The 17995-nt window shown below is 38.6% G+C and overlaps 1 protein-coding gene across 1 annotated transcript in view; it reads left to right on the forward strand.

Annotated features, from left to right (window-relative positions):
* col27a1a (collagen, type XXVII, alpha 1a) overlaps nucleotides 1-17995 on the forward strand; it is a 97863-nt gene that overhangs the window by 6655 nt on the left and 73213 nt on the right. Inside the window, exons 3-4 of the mRNA XM_061733743.1 lie at nucleotides 3158-4698; nucleotides 8802-8855. Of these exons, the coding sequence (XP_061589727.1) occupies nucleotides 3158-4698; nucleotides 8802-8855 (1595 nt within the window). The remainder of the gene's footprint in view (nucleotides 1-3157; nucleotides 4699-8801; nucleotides 8856-17995) is intronic.

Genomic DNA, 17995 nt, shown 5'->3' on the forward strand with positions numbered 1-17995 from the left:
TCTCAAATGCCAGTCTTAATAACATAACTCAACAGGATAAAGGCTGTGCCAAGCAGAAAAAAACAAACCAAAAAAACTGGCAGTAGTAAAATGGCAGTAGTTTTCTGTTTTTGTGAATTTGTAAACTAAGAATAAATAAATTTCGTGTCAGCTCCAAATGTGATGTTTTGCAAAGACAGTGCATTACTTTGGGAATGACCAATATTATAACCGTCCCACTGTGGACAAATGCAGGTGAGTCTAAGAGGAACCATTTCATCCTCTATATTAGATAAGTTACAGAGTTTCCAACTTTCTTTTCATCATCCATCACTGGCTGTGCACAGTGGAGCAAAGCTACAGGATGTGTTCCAGCCATGTGTTCAACATACGTCTATTGAGAAGCAAGCAAGCAATATGCTGTAAAACCACTGGGCTAATATACAGTATGCCTCAGTAATAGACAAGATGTGTCTGGATAAAAACACTGGAATCAGGATCGTATGTACAGAGCAGCTACATGTAGTGCGTGTAGTGTCTTACTGCCAAGTCATGTTGTCCTTTACTGCAGAGACCACACAGAGAGGGGAATTCCCTGTGCAATGGGTATACAATACACCCTATGTAAGTCCTGGGTCTATTTTTTGAAACACTAATGTTTTGACGCAAGAGAAAATCTTACAGGACATGGAAAAACCACAAAGAGCTGGCTGCAGGAGAGGCGAGTTTACATTTAGATCCCCTTTTCACTCAGTAAAAAAACTGTTTATTGTTTGTTTAAGTTGAGGGTCAGATGAAATCTGTTAAATCCGGGAGTACCTAATGTTTCTAACTTAGGGTTTTATTTGTTTTGGACACGTGTGAATTCTTTCTGCAAAAAAAAAGTTCAGAATTGCTGCATTTTCTCAGGTCTTATTTCTTGATCCAGTAGCAGGAGCAAGCAGTGGAATCAAATACCTTCCTAACTTTTTTGTTAAACTTTCCGTGCAATTATGTATTTTCACAGTCAGATGTTCAACAGTGCAATGAAGCAAGCTTTGTTTTGTAGAAAGGGCTTACTCTCTACTCCCTTACAAGTGCAGCAAATATTAGGACATCCCGTCTCTCATTGTCCATTAATACACACACGTCCCCATTAGACAAGGATGAGTGACTGCAGGTCAAAGTGAGTCCAGGGACCATAAAGATGGTGAGGGGCCTTCAGATCATAGGTCATCGAAATGATCAGAGCCTGGACTACTGAGATTGAAAAGCTGAACAAAGAGTCAGAGTTTGCGAGAGTCAGAGTCGGTATTCTGGCTCCAGGGAGGGAGAGGATGTACTTACTTAAAGCTACTGGCCATGTTCTGGATGTCCAAACTGGCTTTTCAGATGAGAGGGATTGACAGGTACTGGAAAAGGTCAACTGGTGATTTCCTATACCTCTTGCAACACCAGTAGCCTTGAAACAAATCATGTTATGCCTTGACATTGACAAAGCCAACTTTTCCAGCTCTTTTATTACCGGTAGATTCACCTGCAAATTATGCAGATCAAAACAAGTTTAGAAAACTTTTATATGCATCAAAAGTTCAGTTGATCTTGTTTTTGTTTTTTAAGCCAGTCAACATGGAGAATTTCAGATGATTTCTTAATGATAAAACCTTTGAATTTTCGTGTCCAGTCTCCAATCAAATCAATCCCCACTTATTAGGCTTTTTAGGATTTTGAGAGTGACATGTGAGAGAGGAAAACCTCTTACTCCCAAATAGACTCATAGACGTCATGGAGTAACTGGAATAAAACCCACAAAGGCATGAAAGGGAGCTTACAATGTTACTAGAGCTAGAGTTTTTCTGAAAGGAATTTGGGTGTCCTTAACTATAGCTATTTTTTAACCTTAACAAAACTGCATGAGATTGGTCTTTTCTTCCTTCACAGTTCTCTGTACCATTAAGAAAGTGGGACACCCAGAATTATTTAATGACATTTAAAAAGCTAAAGCACCTTTCTAAGCACAAGTATGCCTTCATTTAGAAAATTTTACTTTAAAATGGATAGTTTTGCCTTTCGTTGAGCATGCAGATACCCAAACTGGTGTGGGAGAAACATAATGACGCCACCAAATATACTGTTAAAACCTTTGCAATGTCCCTAAACATATTTGTCAGCATTATGCACTATTAAATGGTCTCCCGTTTACTTGCAGGTACATTTACTAGGTAGCTTTAATGAAAGGATTAGGCCCTTTGGCCCATTTCTGCATTCCTGGTTAGACTATACTACAGTACTTCCTGCACAAATATGGCGTCAAATACCTAAGAGAAACCACGAGTTAGATCTTTTTCTTCTTCCCATCTTTAGTATGACACCATTACTTGAGACTATGTTTGAACTGAACTTTGATTTAATAATCATCTTCTTTTACCACACTAAAATTTAATTTTAAGCTCATCAGAGAGATGACTAAGAAAGAACATAATTGCATAAGAGTGTATACTTGAAACTGCTTTGATTCGACCGGAAAAAAACGTAATATTAAATGACTAGATGTTAAATGTGGTCACATTGGACCGAAAAGGCGCTATTTGTATTTATTTTGCAAACTTGAAGTCAGTTTAAAATTGTCTAAAATTACAGGTCTTGTGCAAAATTTTGGTGTGTACTCATATAGGATTTGTAAGGCTTGTAAAGCATTAACATGCAACACACTTAAAGCTCTTTACTAATCTTTAATATAAAGGGTCTTACGGCAGAAGTCTGGAGAAAAAAATTATTCTGCAGAAAACTGACCTTTGAAGCCGAAGCCATTTCAGCAACTCGGTGCAGCAAATGGGTCACTCCACAACTCCTGTTCATCATCTTTAATTAATATATATGTATATATATATAGACTGCACAAAGCTGGTAAATGTTTCCTAACTGTGCAAAACGTTGAGTATGAAACTATTTGCCCCCCTGTACTGTATTCTGAAATTGACCTCCTGTAGCCTGCCATATGTTGTTTGTAATTTCTAATGCCCAACAACAAAGATCTGATGAGAGAGAAAGAGAATGTGAGGTCTCCCTTCTGAAAGCAAAACTAAGATACCAGTACACTAAGTATGTAATGAAATGAGAACATAATAAATGGAACAATCCTCAAAATCAGGCCCGTCATAATCCTTTGCATATCTAACACTATTCTCCTTCTTTCCAGATGTGGACATCCTCCAGAAATTGGGGCTTAAGGGAGAGAAGCCATCACGCTCTGTGCCAGCAGGGGTCATTCCATTCAGATCGGGGATCATCCTTAACCAACGGGCGCACATTGAGGCTCCAGTGCACTCAATCATTCCAGCTGCCATCTGGCCCAAGTTCGTACTTATCCTGAGTATACGCTCACACCGTGTCAACAGTGCTTTCTTCTTCACTTTGCGTTCAAGCCGCAAGGAGCTCCTTCTTGGTCTTCAGCTTGTACCAGGGAGTCTTGTCTTACACACAGGATCAAACACCTCGGTGGCATTGCCCTATGAGCCTCATGATGGCAAGTGGCATCAGCTCGCAGTGGAAATTAATGGACAGAAAGTGACTCTATATGCCTCCTGCGGAGAGCAGAGTGTTCAGGCAGACTTTGGGTGGGATGTTGAGGAAGGACTGGCTCCGGAGCTTCAGGGCTCCTTTCTGCTGGGGCGCGCAAGTCAGCAGCAAGCGTCATCGCACTTTGAGGGAGCCATCTGCCAGTTCGACCTTGTCCCTTCTGCACAGGCAGCTCACAACTACTGCAGGTACATTAAGAAACAGTGCAGGGAAGCAGACACATATAGGCCTAACCTTTCCCCTTTACTGCCTATTATACCACGAGTGACAAACATCTCAGCTACTGCTGCTAGCCATAAGCGCAGTGGCGCAGAAACCTCCAGAAAGGCCGGGGGCTCGAGTCTTGCCAAGACTGTTGCTGCTGCTGCCTCAGCTGTCAGACATGTAGCCGCATCTCAAACAATAAAGCCAAATCGTGGAACCATCCCCACTCCCCTGCAGGTAACGTTGAGGCCAGTCACAGCCCAGTTTGGTTTGGTCATCCCATCTCCCAAGGCCAAGATCGAAGCTGTAACAGCACCATTGAGGACAGCAGCACTACCAACGAAGCCACCAACTCCGGCATCACCCACAACGCCACCAACCGCAAGACCCTCCACATCTAAACCCTCAAATCAGAAACCTTCCAAACCTACACGCCCAAAGCCCACGCCTCAAAACAATCCAAAAAAGACGAACGCAGGGGCAGAGAACAAGAAGAAACCTACTATTCCTGTCATCACCCCTAAACCCCCGAAGACAAAGCCTGAATCCACCTTTCGAAACCAATCTGCTGTCCCTAGGAAACCACAACCTACAACAGCCAAGAAAACATCTTCAAAGCCAAAAGTTACAACACCCAGAACCACTTTGTCCAAACCCCAGTCTAATTCTGTCAAAGTTGTCCCATCTAAACCAACAATATCTAAAGTTAACCCCTCAAAATTACCAAACTCCAAAACTACAACTGCTAAAACCTCAAAGCCAATATCCAAACAGATTCCCAAGCCAACAAAACCAACCAAAACCATCAAGACTGCAGTCACTCCCAGACCTTCCAAGCCTTCATACGTCACCGCTACACCGCCTGCTACCGATGGCTTTCTTAGCTGGGAAGTGCCCCCGACGCAGTTCTCACTGCTTGCAGGACCTAAGGGAGAGAAAGGAGATCTTGGCCCACAGGTAAGAAGCCTCAGTTGGTTAATTAAAGTTTTGGTGTGCAGATACCCCAGAAAAAACAAGAGTGTCATCAGGTCCGTTCTTGACAGCACATAACTAAAGTGTTGAAATTGAACGAAACTGAACCCAGAGGTCAAACCGATCTGTGCTGGTCTCTATCACCTACCGAGTTTGATTTTAAATTCTCTCGCTCTAGAAGTAGGAGAGCCCGTAGGTTAATGGCACCATCAGGATAGAAGTCTTTCTGTTCCTCCCCTCGTTCCACCTCAGTGTATTGAGTCCTCCAGGCTGGGAATGACTTGTCAAGTCTGACGCCTTGCCGTCTCTTCACCAGATTCCTCCGTCGGAAACTGCTAGTTGAGGTCACATGGCCCCCTTTCAAAGCTAGGTCAAGGGTCAGTGGAGTCTGTAAACATTCTTTTTCCGAATGCAGGCGCAAAGGTAGACCTTCAGTGTGTCTCTTTAAGCCGGAACTGGGATTTCCACTTTCAGAGGTCAGATGACGCCCAGCATGAGAGTGACATCGCTACATACAAGTTGTGATTGAAGTTAGCTTCTTGTTTTATTTAAATTACAGTGTTAAACTGCAACTTCTGCTTGAGTGAAATTACAAAATCTCCACTTGGCCAGATTGTGGAAATTATTACTTAAATCAATTCTCAAGTTGTTGAGCATGGGCAGTGTCTTGACGACTCCGTCAATGCCTCTTGTATGTGCTTGTATTGGTGATTGAGCCATCTAAGGTCACGTCTACATTAGTCCATCTTAGCATTGTTGTTTGTAACATTATTAAGATGTGAGTATTTGTTATGATGTGTTATATTCCTGGAGTGGTCTATTAAATAGGCATGGCGAGTCAGGCAATGGTATGCAATTACCATGAAGAGCAAATCATAAGCCAAATTTAGTGCGACTATCTAATTCTTTGAAAATGCATTTAACTGTGTTGATTTACATTACTCCACAATAAGTGCATTTACAAACTGAAATAGGGTTGTTGGTATAACGTGGATGTCAAGTGTCTGGTGTAATCCTGACAAATGTCATATGTTTTGTCAATACTGGAGTTCTTGCTCAAAGTGATACAGCAAGGTATTTTTTTTTTTTATACTGTTTTAATGTGGAGGGAAATGTGTGTTTGTTTTGTCAGGGTCACGAGCAGACTCTAATCTCAACTGAGTTCCAAGTTTACGGTGGTCTAGTCCAGTGTCTCCCGCCCTGGGGGGGCGCCAGAGATCTCTGGGGGGGGGGGGCGCGAAACTTTGTCTGATTTGAAATTATGCAGTTGTAAAAATTATATTTGCGAATGAGTCATTCATAAGACATTGTTAGGAATAATTTATGAATGTCTTTTTTTGTTTTTTATACACTGGTGACAAACACAGGAAATTATTTCAGTCCTTTATTATATCATTACTCAACATTTAATGTACTCTGACAGGTTGTTAAAGGAAAAATGTTAAAAAATGTTGGTCTCATATTAAAAGAGACATTTTTCAGAAATATATTTACATCCTTTTATGTCCTTTTGTGCGTATTTTATACATTGGTGACATTGGAGAAAAACAAAGTCATATGTATACAGAGCAATTCATGTTAATTTTTTCAATTAAAGACTATTTTGGTGCTAGTACGTACGGTTCGGGGGGCCTGGCTGGTCTTAGACACAAGTAGGGGGGGCTCCAAGGAAAAAAGGTTGGGAACCACTGGTCTAGTCAAGTCTAGACCACCGTAAACTTGGACATCAGTTTAGATTAGACTCGTGCTCTCCTCTTGAAGCCCTTTTCACTTCACCTGATCGAGGTGGGACCGTTGGTACCTTTCATTCTGTTTGTAAGGTACAGGGGTGGAATAGGGCATCACAACAGCCCTTCTGACCCAGAGATGCCTGTAGTCACTTTGGAAACTGACGCTGTTGTCGTTCCTGTGAATCTACAACTCTGTCATGATGTCTAGAAGTACACAGTGATGCATCTCCATCTCCCTCTGGTATGAATGAGCCAAAGTAAACAACTGCTCCATAACGAGGGTGTCGTATGTGAAGATGGACATGTTTGTTAATAGCAGCAGGTCTGTAAGCCACCACAGAGCAGACCACCAGCAACAGTAGAGGTGGACCATGGAGGTCATGGCCATGGAGGTCCGACTATAATCTTCAGACAGATATAAACCAGATTCCAGGTTGTGAGTGTGTGTGAGGAGGCTGTGCTTGTCTTAAAGTTGGAATTGTTTACGCTATCACTTAAAGTTAATAGCCTTGTAAAAACCTTACATGAGGAAACTACAAAAAGGATGACATGTCACTGCTCTTTACGACAGATCCTGTGGCTTTTCTTTTTCTACAATACTGATATCTGCTTTGCCTCATAGTGGTGTAATCAATGCAAAATGATGCTTTTTAACTGGCTTTGTGTATAAAAATTATACTTTATTCTGTACCAGGTGTTAGCATTAGGTAATGATTACATAATATACAATGTCATCATTTATTTGACAAAACTTAAGTAAAAAATACATCCTGAAGCCTAAGTTGTAGTTAGGTCTTGCTGATCAAATCCACTAAATTTATTGTTCATCAGCATGTGTGAGCACCTCTAAAAAAACAAAAAAAGCAGACATTGTGGCGTGTATGATCTCATGATAAGGGAGGAATGACATCAGCGATGGAGTGTTACTGGTAGGGCTGGGCAATATATCGAGATTTTAATATATAACGATATATTTTCAAACGCGATCTGGTACGAGACAATATCGTTTATATCGATTTAAAAAAAAAAAATTATGATTTTGATATAGATTATTTTGTGACAAATTGACTTGAATGTTTTATTTGAGATTTGCACAAATGTTTTGTTATTTACACAACTGTCAACCTCAGTGGAAAAGTCTGCCTGTTACTGTCTACATTGTATTAATTGCACAGTGTATTTTAATTTAATTGTTATACAGGAAAGGGATATTATTTGTTTTATTTTATTCAAGAAGCATTTTTATTCTATATATGCAGGCAGTTTATTTTTATTTCATTTGTTTTATACATTTTGATATTGTGCAGACCTCTGTTAATAAATGTACCTGTGTGACATTTGGCACGAGGCTTTGTATTAAAACTGACTGCTTTTTTAAGGGTTTGCCTCAGAAAAAAATGAAGCTAACAGAGATGCTATGCTATAATGCTTTGGGGGAAACCCCAATTATGTCACGGAAAAAATATCGATATATATCGAGTATGCATAGTCTAGTACTTGCATTCAGCTAGAAAATATCGAGATATGACTTTTGGTCCATATCGCCCAGCCCTAGTTACTGGTAATGGTTGGTAGGACATTTCTATTCAGGACAGATGCAGATCCCTCCAGGAGTGGGCGTCCCAGTGAGTTCACCCCAAGATCAGACTGTGCAGCATTCAGAGAAACTTCCAAAAGACAAACAAACAAATACAAACAAACAAATACGCTCAGTTCTGCATCCAAGACTCTACAGGCCTCAGTTTGCATGTTATGTGTTGAAGTTCAAGCCATTACAATCTCTTTAAAGTAAAGTAAAGTACATTCGTATGACTTAGGTCTGCCATTCAGTTGCAACTTGTGTGCTTTCTTTTGCACGTGACCGTAGATGCTGAAACATAAATTCATGCCAGAAATCCAGAGCCATACAGGCTGGTCTTGTAGCCAAAGTAACCACAAGTGCTCTTTTTTTCCTCACTTCTCCTTTTCCTCTTTTTTGATTAAAAGAAAATGAATGAGCACAAGCCTGATAAAGACACACAGGGGCATTGAGTGGCACAGGAAATGACCTGTTATTCCTAGTGTTTTTACGGTTTCCTGCCACACAGGCACCAATCTTCTTGATGGATAAGGCTGAACTCTCATCACCTTGAGAGAATTACTTCACAGAGGGAGAGGGTGTCACTTCTTAACCTGCAAACACAGTGCAGCCATGTGTGATGTGGACAAGGTTGCTGTGCAAACACACACACAAAAAAAAAAGTCTTAATGACCTGATGGTTTTGACAGGTATGACTGTGAAAGAATTGCTTGGGTGTTGAAAAAGATCATTTGTGTTATATATCAGTATGCAACCCTGACTGACTGATCTCTCTCCAGGGACTGCTGGGACCCCCAGGGAAGCCAGGCCTGCCAGGCAAAAGAGGTCCTCGGGTAAGTTTATTTTGTCACATTCAAATATCTCTGCTACATAAAATACACCTCCATCAGTAACTTCTTTAAATTAGTTTGATCCCACTGTTTTTAACGCAAGCATATACATGGGTCAATGACGTGAAGCCTATATTTTCTGAAAAACAATACTTTTTTCAATTCAAAAAAGGTTTAAATGGATAAATAAATACCATATATATGAAGTACCTGTCCCCCATATGGACTCACTTGAATATTACAAAAAATACTAGTTATTTGGGATTTTGTTGTTATTTAAGCGTCAAAATGTCATGTGGTGCGACCGTCCGACCATGACTCTTGTTTTGAAAACCTTTTTTGAAATCATTCTAAATGCTTTTAAATCAATCTTCTGCCCTATCTGGCATGATTTACCAAGTGTATTGTAGTGTGTAAGATTGCAACACATTTGTATTTATATTTCCATCATAATAGACAAATAAAGTTTGGCTGATGACGTCCATTTTATGAAATATCATGTGGTGCAAACATTAAAAAAAACAACCATTTTTGTATAACACTGAAAACTTGTAAAAAAAAAAGATGTCAAGATGTTAAGGAAATTAATTTATTTTAATATGAATCATGGTTGCACCACATGACCTTTTTTAAGGCTAATGCCAATTCATCTTGACAAAAAACTCAATTTAAAATTTTTATATGAATTTATGTGTACACAACATTCTTAATGTTTGAACTACTGCAATAGATATTCTTTTTTTAAATTATTTTAAAACTGACCTGTTGAAAATCCTTATTTGTCATTGACCTACATAAGGATGCATACAACTATGGCTTATTTGTATGTGTTGTGCTTGTGCTTTTGCTTCTGCTGCTGAAGTTTGTGTTAACCGAAGGCTCTTACGTAAATAGTTATGAAGTGAAAGACGGGGACTTGCAAATAGACAGACAACAACAGCCTGTGTTGCTGAGTTCCAACCAAGAAGCGCTGGATTATTTCCTGCAGGTACAATATTAACCTGCCAGTTTGGGCGACCGCGTCATTTTAAACCCCTTCCACCAAGCAGCTGACGCACACTCACACAAGCTCCCTCATGCACTCACACAGAAAGTTTTCCTATGCAGGCGGATTGACCATATTCAGCAAAGGGCTGCGAGAGCTGACCTCCCACCCCTAAGCATAAACAGGAAAGCTCCTATAAAGGCAGCCTTTCAAAAGCCTGCCTGTGCTACAGGATGCCTAATAAAAGCACTGTAAACAGACAGAGAGCACATGGCTCCACTGGATTTTCTTTTCCCCGACCGAGCTGTTGCAGTAGGCTGCACTGACACTTTGTAGGAATCCTGCTCTGGACTAATGAAAGGTCTCTTTTTCCAAGGAAGATAAATAAATATAGTCTTTTTTTTCCAGGAATCCTCCTCTATTCCCTCGGTTTCTCTTTGTCCCTCATGTATGAACTCACACTGGCACGTTCCTAACCAGTATGGTTGCATTGCATCGTGCACAAGTCACTGCTTTGGCTCAAAATCAATACATTTGGATGGATTATGGTCACATTTTGTGCTGTAATTCAGGTTACCCAGGCTTTTCCTCTTGTGGCTCCGTTAGCAGTGATATTTGCTGTTTTGACAAAAAATGTCATCGTACCTGTTGAGAAGGTTGCCATGGAGCTTGGTACCAGACTTTCACAAGTTCTCTTGGGAGCCTCATTATTTTTTCACGTTTTTTTCTTGGTGAATCAATAGGCTGAAATGTTTATGCGTTCTTAGGTTTATACCCCATATCTGCAATTTTTTTAATGTCTTCTAACATAGAAGATTTTATAAACATTATACCTCCCCATTATAAGTATTTTTCTTAGCATTATCATAAGATAAGATAAGATATCCTTTATTTTCTCCCTCAGTGGGGAAACTTATTTTTGTTGGCAGCAGTACACTTAGCACACACATGCAGGGGAGGGGTAAAAAGTCAGAAATAAAAAATATATAAGAAATACAAAAAATATATATAAAATATGTACAGTATAATCACAGAAATATGAACAGTATATACAGTTGGTTGAGAAAGAAACAGTGCAAAAACAGCAGGTGGAGTGTTGTGAGGTAGACTGGCAGATTGGCAGATATTGCACATCTTATATTATTGCACATCTTATGTTATTGCACATATTATTGACATATTATTGTCCACTGGCTACTGAGAGCAGGCCTGGTTATACAGTCTGATGGCAGCGGGGAGGAAGTGCATGTCTGACATTTTGCTCAAACCACATCTGCACATAAACATAGATTAAACTGGCAGAACACCTGGAATCTCTCAGATTTAAAAGTTTTTTTTGTTTTTTGTTTTTTTAACACAGTCACTGAAGAAGGTTTTAGATATTTCCTGGGCAGGTGGTGTAAAAAAATGCAAACATCAACATCGGACGGATTGGACTTTACCCAACCGGCTTAGATAAGTGAACCTTCCCACACTGCGTCTGTGTGCCAATAATGATTACAGCGTCCTTCTCTTCTCTGCATACCCACATATTGCTTTCCTCTTGTTTTTAGATGATGCAGACATGTAAAACCAATGCGTTGAGCATTGTTCTGATTTGAGAATTCTTGTTTTGTCATGTGTTATAGACTTGGACAGGCCTTTGCCTATTTCTTTTACGACGCTAATCGCAATATGTGTAAAACAACCGACTCAATCAGAAAAGACCTTTTTTTTTTACAAATCTTCTACAAATGCATAAAGAAGTTTTTGTCGAGCCCCATCAGCACGTTCTATCTCAACGCTGATTGCTGTTGAACATCACTTGTATTTCTTGTGATCCAAATCAAACGCTGTTGAAGTAAAATGTAATTGTGCTTAAAAATGCAAGCTAAGTGCAGTTTTAACCTGACGCTAACTATAATTCTGAATGGAAAATATTGTTGTGAAACCAAGCTGTGCAGTTTTTCCAAATACACCTAATGAGAGTTGCAGATAAACCTGGAAAAGGCTTGAATCGTTTTACATTCAGCTTATATTAAATGTTAAGTGATCAAATGATAAGTGGGAGAATAATTAAAACAGACAGCATGCTGATGTTTTAGCTTTGGATCAAAGCCCAGACTCTTTTGGATTGATGTGATCTTTGTAAAGCTCTGGTGTCTGTGTCAAACATCCATCAGCACTATGTATCAACCTATCACCTCATATTGATTTACATCCTGATCTCTTAAACGCTGCCTTTGTCTGCCCCAGCAAACCAGCTGTGGAACTGCCTGCGGCATTGTCAGTGGAAGTGTATGGTTTCCAAAGAGCAAACAATGAAAACAAGTCTTTTCAATGAAAAAGCACTTGTAAAGGCCATTGGTTTTGATGCCAACTTAAAAGGGGTCGCTTGCAAACATGTCGCCAGCGTCTCAGTCTGACCTCACAGTCATTTTATTTAGCACACAAAGTAGTATACGGAAGCGCATACATGCCACAACTGTAACCCCACACTGGTGGAGGCAGGCATATGTGGCCGTGTTTACAGCCTGCGTATATAAAGACTGAGACCGATAATGGTGTTTTCCTGTATTCAAAAAGCCTTTAACAAGTTTAACTGCTGCTGCCAACTGTATATTTTAACAGAGGGCTGCAAATACAGATTTTTACACACATGGAAACATGCAAAGCATACAAACACACGCTTTGGAAAATATTCCTTCTGGGCCAGATGAGCGGGGTGTTTCAATTTGAGGAAAGATATTAATCACATCAGTGAAATAATCAACTCCAAATCTGAACGTACACTTCAAACTAGGTAGCGGACGCCCCGATTCGATCACGAGCACCGATGTGAAAAACTAGTTTCTACACTTGTGTTGTGGAGAACCTTGATAAACATCTTTAACAGGTTCTTTACAACTAGGTGAATAACTGGGCTGAAAAGTTGAGTATCTAATAGGGCTGTTCGATTAATCGATTTTAAATCGTAATCGCGATTATGTAATTAGAACGATGTTAAAACGTGAAAATCGTAAAATAGATTTTTTATTTTTTATTTTTTATTTTTATTTTTTACCTTGTCTGCACACATATTAATGACACATATTAATGATTGATACCATATTAATGATTGATGGAAATACCTCTCAATACCTGCAACAAGTGCCCCATCGGAGAGGCTCTTTAGTGTAGGAGGGGGGTTGTAACATGCCACCGGGCATCCCTCAAGCCAGATGCGGTAGACCGGCTCGTGTTCCTTGCAAAAAACTTGCAAATGTGAATAGCAAATGTAATGACTGACATTAAACACCTCTACCTCCTTCATGGGTTGCATTATTATTTAGCATGCAAAGACCCAGTTTATTTTAATTAGAAAATGTCTTGTTTTATTTAATTGGAAATATAACTTACTGTATGTTTGCAAGTGCTGATTTGCAGATTTTTTTTTCAGAGATAAAACTTTATATTTTATTATATTTTTTAAAACTTTTTTTCAACTTATTTTACAGAGTTTTGCACTTTATTCATTCATTTTTGGTTTAATAAGAGCAAAGTTTGCACTTAAAGCCCAATGGGGCAAATGTTCAATAAAAAAACAGCATATTTGAAATCATTTCTTTGCCTTTTGTCAATTCACAAAATAATCGTAATCGAAAATCGGATTTTGAGAGAAAAAAATCGAGATTTTATTTTTGGGCAAAATCGAACAGCCCTAGTATCTAAGTTACCAAGAATAAGACTTGAGAGATGATCCAGATTTAATGTAATTAAACAGTTGCATGCAAAAGGGTCAGAACAGGCGTCTTGATGCAGAATGACAGTGAAACAAAGGAGCATACTGATATTGAAGCGTAGAGGATTATACATTTTAGCAGACAAAACATTGGTGTTCCCACTGCTAATCTCTGTTTGGGCAGAGTTCCAGTCTGCACCTGTATTCCACCAAGGCTATATACTGCGGCTCTCTGCAGTTTGGGTCTCATCAAGTATGGGAAACACTTTTTTTCCCATCACAACTAGCTCACTGGATTTAGTCAAATGATGAAGACACTGCCTGGTGTCTGACTGACCTCCTGTAGCCCTGGATACACGCAAGGGTTGTAAGATGACACACAGAGCGCCATTGAGCCCAATGGGAACCACCCAATGAACCTTGACCTCTGATCTTGCACATGTAAGTGTGAGATGCCATCACTATGGCAACAGATGTCTGCTCAGAAGTCTTTTATTTGCTGGATGCCCGTGAACGGCCCGGCCAAGCCTTCCTTAAGTTTTGTTTGGGGGTGCAAAGGGACGATGGTGGTAGGAAGGCGTGAGAGAAAAGGTGGAAGCATCATGAGTGAACAGGCCCGTATCTGTCTGAGGACCGGCTGCATGCAGTCGTCTGGAGCCTCCGGGGTCAATGGCGTCTTTGTCTGAAGGAAAAAAAATCTCTGTCACCCATCTTTCCTCATGCTTCCCCCTTTACAACACTCCTCTGTCACTAATCACATTTCCTCCCACCTTGCTAAGATAATATAATGAATGATAATGCTAAGAAAAAAAAAAAAAAAAAAAAAAAAAAAAAATATATATATATATATATATATATATATATATATATATATATATATATATATATATATATATATATATATATATTATATATTAGGGCTGGGCGATATGGACCAAAAGTCATATCTCTATATTTTCTAGCTAAATGGCGATACTCGATATATATCTCGATATTTTTTCTGTGCCTTAATTGGGGTTTCCCCCAAAGCATTATAGCATAGCATCTCTGTTAGCTTCATTTTTTTCTGAGGCAAACCCTTAAAAAAACCGTCAGTTTTAATACAAAGCCTCGTGCCAAATGTCACACAGGTTCCTTTATTAACAGAGGTCTGCACAATATCAAAATGTATAAAACAAATGAAATAAAAATAAACTGCCTGCATATATAGAATAAAAATGCTTCTTGAATAAAATAAAACAAATATCCCTTTCATATATAACAATTACATTAAAATACACTGTGCAATTAATACAATGTAGACAGTAACAGGCAGACTTTTCCACTGAGGTTGACAGTTGTGCAAATAACAAAACATTTGTGCAAATCTCAAATAAAACATTCAAGTCAATTTGTCACAAAATAAGCTATATCAAAATCATTAAAAAAAAAAAAAAAAAAAATCGATATAAACGATATTGTCTCAATATATATATATATATATATATATATATATATATATATATATATATATATATATATATATATATATATATATTGTTTGCGATATATACATAAATATATTTATATATGAACAACAAATGAAATGTTCCCTGGTGAAGGTTGTGTGTTGGGTTGTTTTGGTTGCTCTAGGCAACCTATCAACTTTTTATGGGTCTTTATAATCCAGTGGAGTAAACTGTGTGTTTGGGTCTCTGCTCTGGAAAAGGACTGTAATGTAAGTTTGAGGATAATAAAAATCACACACCATGGACTAATTCACCATGTTTCTAATTCCCTTTAGCACCTTAATTCAATTTTAATACCACATTTTAAACGTTTTGGCATAAGGTAGCCGTAAGTTTCCATGATCGTTTTCAATGTTGTCATTGGCTTTATGAGTTTTTACTGTTATTGTTGTAAATGCCTAAGCAATACCTTGGTTTACTTACCACTTCTCTTTTTGAACGGTCACTGTATGATTTATTTAGCTCTAAAAATGTTGGCTTTCAGCAATTAGTTTACTCTGTCAGGCTCTGTAATTGTGAGTTTTATCTGAATTTATGTGACATTGGGCTGCAAATTCCCCTCTTCACATTCAACAGTGGTAAGACACGGTTCTGTAACTCCAACGAAGAGTGAAATACTTAATTGCATCCTCTTTGTATTTGTGTGTGTGTGTGCTAAGAGGGATCTGTAATTATGAAGACATTCATAGGTTTCACATGGTCTCTTAAATTGATGTTAGTTAATGAGCTTTTTCCCCAATGGCTGTCATCTGGCACGGCATCATACAGAAACGCTTTTATCTTTAATAAAGTGACTTTATATACATTTAAAGTGTCTTTTATGAGCTTGTGTTTAAGGCCAGACTGTGTTTAAAGGATAGCTCATTAAAATAGCTTTGTTTCTGTTGTTGTTGTTGGGCTTTTTTTTGTGTGTAGGAGCTTTGGATGTTATGTAATGAATCCAGATTTAAAATCCACAAGTACATGCAATATACAGTATCTCTTGGTGTATGGTGTCCAAGCTGATGTTTATGCCAGAAAGAAGCACACATGGAACCATGACAATACTTGGCACAATTTCTTTATAGATTTTCATCCTTTGGGGCTCAACTAGGATATGGTATAGGATCTAGGGGTGGGCAAAAATATTGACACGGCAATATATCGCGATACATAGTCTCCCGATACGATATCGATATTCAATGTATGTATCGCAATATATTGCCGTATCAATATTTTTGCCCACCCCTAGCTGCACTTTATTTTGTGATTTCAGTGTTGGTGAGACACTGCATTTTATTTTTGTCATTTTAAGTCAGGGGCAAGTAGCTGTACTGTTTTTTTGTGATTTCAATTTCAGTGTAGGTGAGACACTGCATTTATTTTGAGTATTTTGTATCTAAGAATAATGCACACACTGCACTTTTCATTGTGTTTCAGTGTGTTTTTTCATGCAAATATGTTTTTTCATGCAATTCCATAATTAAAATGGAAAGTTTGAATTACATTGTTTTGACTCAGTCTGTCCAATGCATTATCACTATCATCTGATGTACATATATACAACTTTTTTAAGATGTGTAATGCATTTTTAAATTTTTCGGTGAAGTATGTAGAATATCGCGATATATCGGGATATATCGCATAATCGGGATATCGCAATTTGTATCGTATCGTGGCTCAAGTATCGTGATGCGTATCGTATCGTGAGGTCCTTCCCAATACCCACCCCTAATAGGATCTGTACCATTTGTACCACAAGAGCCACAATATTTAGTGGAGTGCAGTGTTTGGTTTTTTAGTTTTCATTGGACAGCCCTCCACTTGTCTGCCCCACCCCGGTGCTCTCTAATTAGACACCTGTTGTGATAGAAAGGCACACGACACGGAGGCCCGAGCACTGGACCAAATGTTTGTGCCAGCCTGTGCCTACTAGTGTAACCGCCCAACCTGCGGCAAACCACAAAGTTAATTTTAAAGCATGTAATTCAAAACTTGTCTAGTTTGCTTTCGTATATTTAGAGCACAACAGACTGCGTGTGCACACTGTCCCTTCTGGGATGCCAGCTGCATACAAAACAAGGGTGAAGGAGGAAGCTTGTGGGACATAAGAGGCAAATACTTTAAAGCTTGAGAATCTTTGGAATGAAAATATGTTGACTATAAAACATTATGACAAATAAGGGTTAAAAACATTTTCTTCAGTGTGTGTGTGTGTGTGTGTGTGTGTGTGTGTGTGTGTGTGTGTGTGTGTGTGTGTGTGTGTGTGCGTGTGTGGGTGTGCGTGTGTGTGTGTGTGTGTGTTAGGGCTGTTCGATTAATCGATTTTAAATCGTAATCGCGATTATGTAATTAGAATGATGTTAAAACGTGAAAATCGTAAAATCGATTTTTCACTTTTTTTTTTTTTATTTTATTTTTATTTTTTACCTTGTCTGCACACATATTAATGATTGATACCATATGAATGATTGATGGAAATACCTCTCAATACCTGCGACAAGTGCCCCATCGGAGAGGCTCTTTAGTGTAGGAGGGGGTGTTGTAACATGCCATTTATTTAATTGGAAATATAACTTACTGTATGTTTGCAAGTGCTGATTTGCTGATTTTTTTTTCAGAGATAAAACTTTATATTTTATTATATTTTTTAAAACTTTTTTTCAACTTATTTTACATAGTTTTGCACTTTATTCATTCATTTTTGGTTTAATAAGAGCAAAGTTTGCACTTAAAGCCCAATGGGGCAAATGTTCAATAAAAAAACAGCATATTTGAAATCATTTCTTTGCCTTTTGTCAATTCACAAAATAATCGTAATCGTAATCGAAAATCGGATTTTGAGAGAAAAAAATCGAGATTTTATTTTTGGGCAAAATCGAACAGCCCTAGTGTGTGTGTGTGTGTTTGAAGATTAGTGACACACAAGAGGGCTTGAAATACCTCAACATATGCTTAGTAAACACAAACT

This window comes from Cololabis saira, chromosome 11 (assembly GCF_033807715.1).
Source record: "Cololabis saira isolate AMF1-May2022 chromosome 11, fColSai1.1, whole genome shotgun sequence".
Taxonomy (NCBI): Eukaryota; Metazoa; Chordata; class Actinopteri; order Beloniformes; family Belonidae; genus Cololabis; species Cololabis saira.